The 9,956-nt window shown below is 37.3% G+C and overlaps 1 protein-coding gene across 1 annotated transcript; it reads right to left on the bottom strand.

Moving 5' to 3' along the window:
- Nucleotides 1-2,129: 2,129 nt before the first annotated feature.
- Nucleotides 2,130-9,871, bottom strand: LOC118413412 (probable enoyl-CoA hydratase, mitochondrial). Its single transcript, XM_035816781.1, has 4 exons — nucleotides 9,546-9,871; nucleotides 8,862-9,197; nucleotides 7,667-7,847; nucleotides 2,130-2,386 (listed from the first exon to the last, which is right to left on the bottom strand). The coding sequence occupies exons 1-4, from the start codon at nucleotides 9,779-9,781 to the stop codon at nucleotides 2,192-2,194; spliced, it is 948 nt and encodes a 315-aa protein (XP_035672674.1). The 5' UTR covers nucleotides 9,782-9,871; the 3' UTR covers nucleotides 2,130-2,191.
- Between the last annotated feature and the right edge of the window lie 85 nt (nucleotides 9,872-9,956).

Genomic DNA, 9,956 nt, shown 5'->3' with positions numbered 1-9,956 from the left:
AACAAAGACAAAAGAAATATTATGATAGTATTTGGTTTGTTATGTATGGACAAGGGGGCAAAAATTCATTTCTGACTCTGAGGTTAATTTGATTTTGGTCGATCACATCTCCTTAAATATGATTGTAATGTATTATATATAATTGGAAAACTTAACATTGGCAGAGCACTAGTTCTGTGACGCACTTGCACATAGAGTCATCTCTGATGTTCGACCCTTGAATGTAGGATCATGCAAAATTTGGTTTCATTATTTTAAATCATAACATATAAGCCATCCAATGATCTATAATACCATACAATTTGATAAAGAACTAAAAATGTGATTGATCAAATTTAAGTTTCCTAACTTCTTTCTGTCTGTACACTTTGCAGAACAGCTGTATGACTGTATTTAGCTACTGTATGCCAAATTCTACATGTATGTAAAAGAAGAGTCTCTACTATTGTGGAATACAAACATAATTCATGCCAGTTCAAGAACTTGAACAAAATGTACAATTGCTATTTTGGAAGGCTAGAATTTAAACAATTTTAAATTGGGTATGTTGCCTAGCAATAGATGAATAGGAATTCAGCATATTCAATGTTGATAATAAGTTGTAGATTTAAATCTATCATACCAGCCAACCGAACATGTTTTAAGCTAGGCAATGTCGATTGTACTGCCAGCTATTGTCTATTTTTGTATTGTATGACACTCATTGCAAATTGAAGTCTTCTTGTTTGTATACATTATGCGTGATTCCCCTTTTTGGATAATTTGTATATTTCTTCTTTGATAATCACTTCTGAATGCAGATTCACTTCTGAATGCAGATTCACTGTACTTTGCATCTCTTGATATTGCTGTTATGAATTGAAAGTCTTATTCACAGTGTAAGGGCTAGTCTAATAAAAGAAAAAGAAGGAAAGCATTTTGAAATGAAAATTACAACATAGAGGACACACATGGAAGATCATCTACAAATTGAATGAGGGTACACGACTTCTTAATTACAACCATACATGTGTATGTTATGTTACAAGAAGAATGAAATGCTCAATGTACCATGCAACTGTTACAGATTAAAAATTGTTAGCAGCACTTGCTCACAGCACTCTACCCATCCATGTAATATTGAAACACGTCATGTATATCTTTTTGATATCAACTTTGTACAAAATACTGTGTTCTCACTTATAGTTATACAGGAGGAACAACTACATTGCATATCAGTGAATTGAGGCCTTTTTGTATGAAATACTTCAGTGACTGTACAATAACGTACTTGAATATGCCATATGTCAGTCAATACCTGTGAATTGAATGGCACAGAAAGAATGGGCTATGTTGTATAGTATATGGTAGTACAGCTTAAGTGGCGAGAAATACTGTATTTTGTTGTAAAAACTGTAAAGCATTGTGAATTTTTGATGTAAAGAGCTCAAATTTCTTAAGTTGATATAAAAGTAACTCTTAAGCATAATAATGTAATATCTGTCGTAGTAGGTTAAGCTGACTTGTAATTTTTCCTTTCGTCGTAAAAATGCTATCTTATGTCATTGGTATGAACCTTAAAAACCTGGGTTCCTGGTTCTCTGGCTAGCTATATATATATTATATGGGCAATTTGCCAAATGTGTTGTAATAAACCTGCAATAAAATCTATCTTTACAACTTTGGGGCTGTAACTGTTTTATTTCATAATGTTAAATCATAAGAGAAATTTGCATTATCAGAGAAGCTCCTTAAGTCTACATGTAGTCAGCTTGGTCTCAGTAAATTTTACGATTTGATATTGCAACAATGGAGATATATTACACAAAAAAATAAATCTCCAAGGAGATGTAAGGGCAAAAGATCATTACATTATCTGACTGCCATTTACCCAATAGAGAAGCTAAACAGATGCACAAGAAGTTCCATCCCAACATCTGCTTGGAGATAAAGAAATGCATTTAGAATCTACAGTCAAACCTGTATTAGGGGCCACCTCTACAGAGGGGCCACCTGTCCATAGTGGCCACTTTTTGTCGGTCCCTTGGGTATTTTATCTACAAGTTGCCACCTCTATACAGAGGCCACCTGTCTATAGTGGCCACATTTGTCCGGTCCCTTGAGTGGCCACTATAGACAGGTTTGACTGTACAGTGAAGGGAAAGCCAGTTAGAATTTGATGCTAACAAATCTGCTTATGAATATTCATGAGCTATAGTTTGGAGCTGGGTCCCTGTGCCCCCCAGTCCCCCTCATCCCTCTCCAGCACCGCCTCCTTAAACCCGACCTCCCTGCAGCGCTCCTGGAAGGCCACGCCCTCAGGACTGTGTCTGGTCATCCCGTCAAAGATGGTGGCAAGTCTCTGTGTGGACGCCAGCCCCATCTGTTCTACAGCCTGGTTGATGACCTGCGAAAAGACATGTTTACTGTTTGTATGGGAGGAGAAAGGATACATTTGCTATGAGAAAAATGAAGTTTGTTGCTCTTATTACAAATAAATTTCTTACAGTGAAATAAATTAAAATTGGCATATATGGTAAAAACCACGAAAATATGACCGCAAACGTTTCCAAATTTTTTCAATAAAAGCAATCAGAGATGGCAAACTTTATCCCTTTAATGATACTACACTGGCATTGTAAGTCCTGCATACAAAAATAGCAGCACTCAAGGTTATTATGTATATTAAAGCTGCATTGTTGATATTGGGAATGACAGAAACACACAAAAACTAAAAACATTTCTATCAAATGAGATCCCGATTGACAGACTCTGGTCAGGATGGTAGGAATTTGTTATGGTGATCTCCCATTTATAAATCCTTAATTTCAAGTCAATCCTTTGATCTTAAGAGCTGATGTCTGTAAAAACCAAGCAAAATCAGAAAAAGTTGGCCAAACTCAAAAAATCGATTTTCCTTAAATTTTGTGTGGTGGTAGGGCCTTGGTCCAAACCTACAAAAATGGCAAAGTTTTAGATCTGCGGTCACCGGTTGCCATGGCAACGGCCATTTTCAAAATGGCGGATTTTCACCAAGGGACGGCCTTGGTCGCGTCCAAAATAGGCCTCCTTTGGACTCCTGTAGCCCCCACAAATTAACAGATATTTTATCGATTCCTGCATATGTTATTACCCATATTCTAATAAACAAAATGATATATAGTGATGCTCAAAATGTTTTTGTGGTCAGGTGCAGTAGATGTTTAAAAATGATGTGTTTTCGTGAATTTCCAAAATTGGCAAAAATCCATTTTTTGACCATTTTTATTGACCATTAGCTCATTTACAGGCAAATCAATTTGCTTCATTTTCGGCACAGTTATAGTTTGAACCTTTGTATACATCATATGTAAAAATAAATTTGGGCCTTTTACGTATCGGACCGTGGTGGCCCCCAGAGTAAACCAATATTTCCATTTCAAGAAAATCGTAACCATAGAATTATTCCTGGAAAAACAGTCATAGCTTACCAGAAATGAATCTCATTATCATTGTATGTAACAGAGGAACTTACCTATCACTTATAAAAGCAGGGTTGTTTTAGATTTTTTTATAATTGCCTTTAAAATGATTTTATTGAGTTTTTTTGGTCGTTTTTAGACCAAAAAATGTATCTTTTGGCCCCAGCACCCTGGTATTACAAGCAAATGACCTGAAATTTGGTATGGGAATGTCCTGGACATGTACACACATGGGTTGATAACTGGTTTGCCATATGATAGAACAAAATGCTGAATTTTGTGACTTATTTGGGGCATTTTCGGCCCAAAAACTACATTTTTGGCCCCAGCACCCTGGTTTTACAACCAAATGACCTGAAATTTGGTATAGGAATGCCCTGGACACATGCGCACATGGATTCAATAACACTTTTGGCATACTGTTCAATAAAATGCAAAAGTTTGTGATTTTTGGTTTATTTTTTTCCCAAAAAAGTACATTTTTGGCTCCCCTACCCTGGTTTTACAACTGAATGACCTGGAATTCGGTATAGCAATGCCCTGAACATATGCACACATGGATTCAATAACATGTTTTACATACAGCACGATGGTAAAATTTGGCCCCAAAATTTCCAGACTTCTATTTGGGGATTTAGAACACGAATCATGTTCCATCTGACGTAATCGAACAGAACGCTGACGAGATCGAACAGAACGGGCGTTCTATTAGAGGTCACCCGCGGTCATCCGCAGGTTGTTACAGTAAACACGCAGAAAACACCCATGTTTTCCTGGGTGCCGTGCGTCAGAAGAAAAACTAACATTTTCGCAAATATAAAACGTTATCTGGCAAGCTTAGTTTTGCTGCCGCCAAGTTTGGAATATGTGACATGTAACAAAGCTGCTGGCGTCATTATTGGTGACCTTGAATATCACAACACTTGTTTACGGCGGTATCAATACTCCATGTCCCTATCAGTGTAACTCGACATACGGCCAAACATGGTATTTAAATCGCTTACAAAACGCGTGCAAATCAACTCTTTGAGGACTTAAATTGTCGACAACTAATATCTCCAGGTTTGTGTCTTAGGGATTTTTGGAGCATGGAGGCAATTTTGAATTACGAGTCTTTGAGTGTGAAAAACATGATTTTTCGACCTTATCTTGGCTGTAAAAATAGTTCTAAGTACAAGTTCAAAAATCCCTAAGACAGAAAGTTTGATCTTACAATCATTACTCATATGATATAAAATATTTGGATATTCAGTCAAATTTAGGACCGATCTAAATATGGTATTTGTTTTTTTGTGCACCAAACACCCTTTCTAAATCAACCAACTAGGCATGTTTCAGAAAATATTGAAACGAAACTGTGCAGCACACGTACACTGTAAGATTTGATGTGTACACACTGCCATTTTCATTTAATCTCGATGGGATACGTGTGAGAGGTTGCTTATCTAACTATCACGATATTGTAGAAGATGTTTCAGTCACCGTCAGCCCTCCGCGGGGACCGAGCGGGAGCCCCGGTAACCCGATACTCCACGTTCGAATGGAAACTTTTGGGCCAAATTTTACCATCGTGCAGTACAACAAAATGCTTAATTTTGAGATTTTTGCCATTTTTTTTTACCAAAAAAAATGTCATTTTCTTTTACAAAATGTCATTTTCTTTTACCAAAAAAAATGTCATTTTCTTGCTCCTGTTCCCTGGTAAATAACCAGTAAATAACCGGTAAAAAATTGGTATAGGAGCGCCTTTGAAATGGCTTTTATAACCCGTTTTTGCATACAGTGCTTAATGTTGTAATTTTTGGTCATTGCTTTACCCAAAGTACATTTCTAGCTCCTGTTCCCTATTCGGCATTACAGGCAAATTACCTCCTGGACTCCAAAAACCCCCACAAAGTAAGAGATATTCTATTGATTCCCGTATATGTTATTACCCATATTCTAATAAGAAAAGTGATATTGAGTTATCCTCGAAATGTTTTTGTAGTGAGGTGCAGCAGATGTTAAAAGATGACGTGTCTTTGTAAATTGTAAATTGCCAAAAAGTGTTATTAAAGTGTCCAGGGCACTCCCATACCGAATTTCAGATTATTTAATTGGAGAAACAGGTTATTTTACAGGAGCCAAAATATTTTTTTTTGTAAAAAAAATGGCAAAAAACACACACAAAATTCAGCATTTCGCTGTACTGTATGACAAGCATGCCCTGGACATATGTCCAGGGCATTCCTATACCAAAGTTCAAGTCGTCTAAATTTTTTTAGTTGTGAAACCAGGCTACAAGAGCCAAAAATGCACTTTTTTGTTTTAAAAAAATGGCCCAAAATAACAAATTAAGAATTTTGTTGTATTGTATGCCAAACGTGTTGTTATTGGATCCATCAGTGCAAATGTCCAGGGCATTCCAATACCGAATGCAGGTCATTCAATGGTAAAGCCAGGGTACAGGAGCCAAAAATGTACCTTTTTTTTTAGTAAAAAAAATGACCAAAATTAAGCATTTTGTTGCACAGTATGCCAAAATTATTATTGACTCTATGTGTACATGTGTCCAGGGCATTTTTATACCGAATTTCATTTACTTGTAAAACCAGGGTTAAATGGGCCAAAAATGTACTTTTGGGGCCAAAAATTACAAAAAGGAGCCAGAAATGTACTTTGGGTAAAACAATGACCAAAAATTACAACATTAAGCGTTTTGTTGCACTGTATGCAAAAACGGGTTATAAAAGCCATTTCAAAGGCGATTCTACATTTGTATACCGATTTTTTACCGGTTATTTACTTGGAAAACCAAGGAACAGGAGCAAAAAAAATGACTTTTTGTAAAATAAATCTCAAAATTAAGCATTTTGTTGTACTGTATGTAAAAAATGTTATTGAATCCATGTGTGCATATGTTCAGGGCATTGCTATACCGAATTCCAGGTCATTCAGTTGTAAAACCAGGGTAGGGGAGCCAAAAATGTACTTTTTTGGGGAAAAAATAAACCAAAAATCACAAACTTTTGCATTTTATTGAACAGTATGCCAAAAGTGTTATTGAATCCATGTGCGTATGTGTCCAGGGCATTCCTATACCAAATTTCAGGTCATTTGGTTGTAAAACCAGGGTACTGGGGCCAAAAATGTAGTTTTTGGGCCAAAAATGCCCCATAAAAGTCACAAAATTCAGCATTTTGTTCTATCATATGGCAAACCAGTTATCAACCCATGTGTGTACGTGTCCAGGACATTCCCATACCAAATTTCAGGTCATTTGGTTGTAATACCAGGGTGCTGGGGCCAAAAGATACATTTTTTGGTCTAAAAACGACCAAAAAAACTCAATAAAATCATTTTAAAGGCAATTATAAAAAAATCTAAAACAACCCTGCTTTTATAAGGGATAGGTAAGTTCCTCTGTCACATACAATGATAATGAGATTCATTTCTGGTAAGCTATGACTGTTTTTCCAGGAATAATTCTATGGTTACGATTTTCTTGAAATGGAAATATTGGTTTACTCTGGGGGCCACCACGGTCCGATACGTAAAAGGCCCAAATTTATTTTTACATATGATGTATACAAAGGTTCAAACTATAACTGTGCCAAAAATGAAGCAAATTGATTTGCCTGTAAATGAGCTAATGGTCAATAAAAATGGTCAAAAAATGGATTTTTGCCAATTTTGGAAATTCTCGAAAACACATCATTTTCAAACATCTGCTGCACCTGACTACAAAAACATTTTGAGCATCACTATATATCATTTTGTTTATTAGAATATGGGTAATAACATATGCGAGAATCAATAAAATATCTGTTAATTTGTGGGGGCTACAGGAGTCCAAAGAAGGTCTATTTTGGACGCGACCATGCCTTCCCTTGGTGAAAATCCGCCATTTTTAAAAATGGCCGTTGCCATGGCAACCGGTGACCGCAGATCTAAAACTTTGCCATTTTTGTAGGTTTGGACCAAGGCCCTACCACCACACAAAATTTAAGGAAAATCGTTTTTTTGAGTTTGGCCACCCTATGCTTGGTTTTTACAGACAGAGCCTCTTAAGTGACATGAATCAAAGTTAGATACTTCTGACTGTCTTAGAAGGGAATATTTCAAAGTTTACATTCACAGACTTGGATTGGGATCTATTATATATATACTAGTGTACTGATTCATCAATTTTTTTCTTCATTTTTTTGTCAGGATGTGTCCTCAAAACTTGTCTTCTTTATTCGTACCTGTTTCTGAAAGAAGAGCTGATTGGTTGGTACTGATGCAATCCTGTTCACCAGTCTGTCTGTCTCTGAGTCCAGTTCTGCGGCAGGCACAGACTTACAGACCAGTCCTATCCGTGCTGCCTCCTGTCCGTCAATCAGGTCACCTGTCAGGAGTAGTCGTTTGGCCTTCTCTGCACCAACCCTGAAAGGGGGATAAAGAGTATTGCAATACTGTACATGTTGAGTCTTTCACAGTGATACGGTGACCTATCTACCTTGAAAATTCTTGTTTGAATTCCATTTGCCGCCATTTTCAACTGAAAAAGGAAAACAACCAAGGACACTCAGTCATGAATTAAATCCCACTTTATAATGGATTGTCCAACTTATGATAGAGAGAGACAAAAAATGTTACAGTCTATTAAATGCAAATCTGATACTATGTTACCACCTACCAAGACAGAAATGTTCAATATGTTACTATCATGTCCTGCTGATATATCTGCCTATGTCGGTCAATTTATATATAACTCATTTAAAAAACGTGACGATATTATACTATCATGAACCAGCACATAATGATAGCCTGATTGTAAATATTATATACCATGTGTAAAATAGATTAGTCTGTTAGATTTTTAGATACTAGTAACTCATGTAGTGTTCTGTTCTGTATGTATTGTATGTTCAAGTTGCCAAACACTGTATCCTCTACAGTTGTCGTGCAATAAAGTTCTTCTTCTTCTTCTTCCTATTTCAGGTAATCATTTTGCTTAAGAAGAATCTGGATTTGCATTTAAGTTAGCATTCCTTTTTTTTGAGAATCAGAAACTATCCAACCGTTCATAGCATGGTAATCTGTCTTGGTGAGGTAAGGTAGGGTAGCAAAAATTAAAAAGAAGAAAGCTGAAAAAAATAGCCATTAAAGCTCTGACATCATAACGAAATCTGAAGATATTTTTGAGAAATACAAATTTATGTTGTTGCACCTGTTTACCAATGCCTGGCTTGGAGCATTGTAGTCAATTCTAATGGGCAAACATAAACATAAACAATAGAAATGCCAGCCCATTTTTGGTAGTGTGGCAACTACCAAAAACCTAAAAAAAAAAAAAAACCCAAAAAAATGATAACCTTAAAATTTACAGTATGAGCATGTAGCTTTAAGTTATATAATCTTTTACACTTGAAAATACAATTACAGTTAAAAACTCACCTGTAAACCCACATAGCTGTAGTAGGGCAACCCCAGAGTCTGCTTGGTGGGTACCCTATCAGTGCGTCATCCGCCATGTAGATGATGTCCGAACACAAGGCGATGTCGCTTCCCCCCGCAACAGCGTAACCGTGAATCTTACACACCACGGGTTTCAGGCTCCTCCATAAGGACATGAATGCGTCGGTGCAGGGGTGCATGACCTGGCTGTAGTCCTTGTAAGGACACCACGGCATGGTCTGGGAGCCGGGCGCCGAACCTCGCTCGCCCTCTGCAAACTGTTTCAGGTCGTATCCAGAACAGAACGCCTTCCCTTTACCATACAGCAGTATCACCCTATTTGGGGGATAATGACAAAAAAAAAATGACATGCAGTGCAGAAATGCCTGATTACAACATGTATTAACTAAATGTATTGCTAAAACCAAAACTCCTATCTAAAAAAATATAAACATGTATTTAAGTCAACAATAATACTCTACTAAACTAAGTGTATAAATCAATAGAATTTGTGGTTTGGATGGACTGTCATTTTACTTTGCATCAGTAATAATGGTATCATTATCTTTGGACACGCCCCCTTGGCGCAGTTCTGCAACAACCGTTGTTTGTGGCACTGACAGAGGGCCAAAGGCCTCGTCCCTGAGGCTTCGCCAAAAAAAAATAACAACAACAACAACGAACCTAACATCGTCGTCTGCGTTCGCAGCCCTGACAGCTTGATGTAGCTCCATCGGCATGTCCATGGTGATCGCGTTAAGACTACCAGGCCGGTTCAGAGCTATGTGCGCCACACGTCCAACTTTGGTGTAAAGAATCGTTTCGAAGTTCATTTTTGTGGCCTCCGTAGACAACTTTCTGTGGCACACAGATTGCAATTTGTTGGTCGGTGCTCTCAAAATATACTTCAGCACATTCATACCAATCTAGGTTCTTAGTTCAGGCCTCAGGGGACTACAATCATACAATAAACCTGTAAAATAACTCAACTTGTCCGCAAACTTTTTTTCGGGAGAGATGAACGTTCAAAGGTCAGTGACCTGGTGATGATGATGATGATGGTGAGCCTCCCGCGAAACACCGCCATTGGGAAGA

Source organism: Branchiostoma floridae, chromosome 4 (assembly GCF_000003815.2).
Source record: "Branchiostoma floridae strain S238N-H82 chromosome 4, Bfl_VNyyK, whole genome shotgun sequence".
NCBI classification, from domain to species: Eukaryota; Metazoa; Chordata; class Leptocardii; order Amphioxiformes; family Branchiostomatidae; genus Branchiostoma; species Branchiostoma floridae.
Note: the sequence above shows the minus strand (reverse complement) of the source record. Positions and strands in the feature narration are given on the sequence as shown.

Bases quoted from the DNA above. Each gene is read 5' to 3' on its own strand.
- LOC118413412 (XM_035816781.1), bottom strand. From the start codon at position 9,781: ATGAATGTGCTGAAGTATATTTTGAGAGCACCGACCAACAAATTGCAA. The intron at 9,198-9,545 runs GTTCGTTGTTGT...TCCCCCAAATAG, and splicing joins AACGCAGACGACGATGTTAG to GGTGATACTGCTGTATGGTA. The intron at 7,848-8,861 runs GTGAGTTTTTAA...TCCCCCTTTCAG, and splicing joins ACAGCTATGTGGGTTTACAG to GGTTGGTGCAGAGAAGGCCA.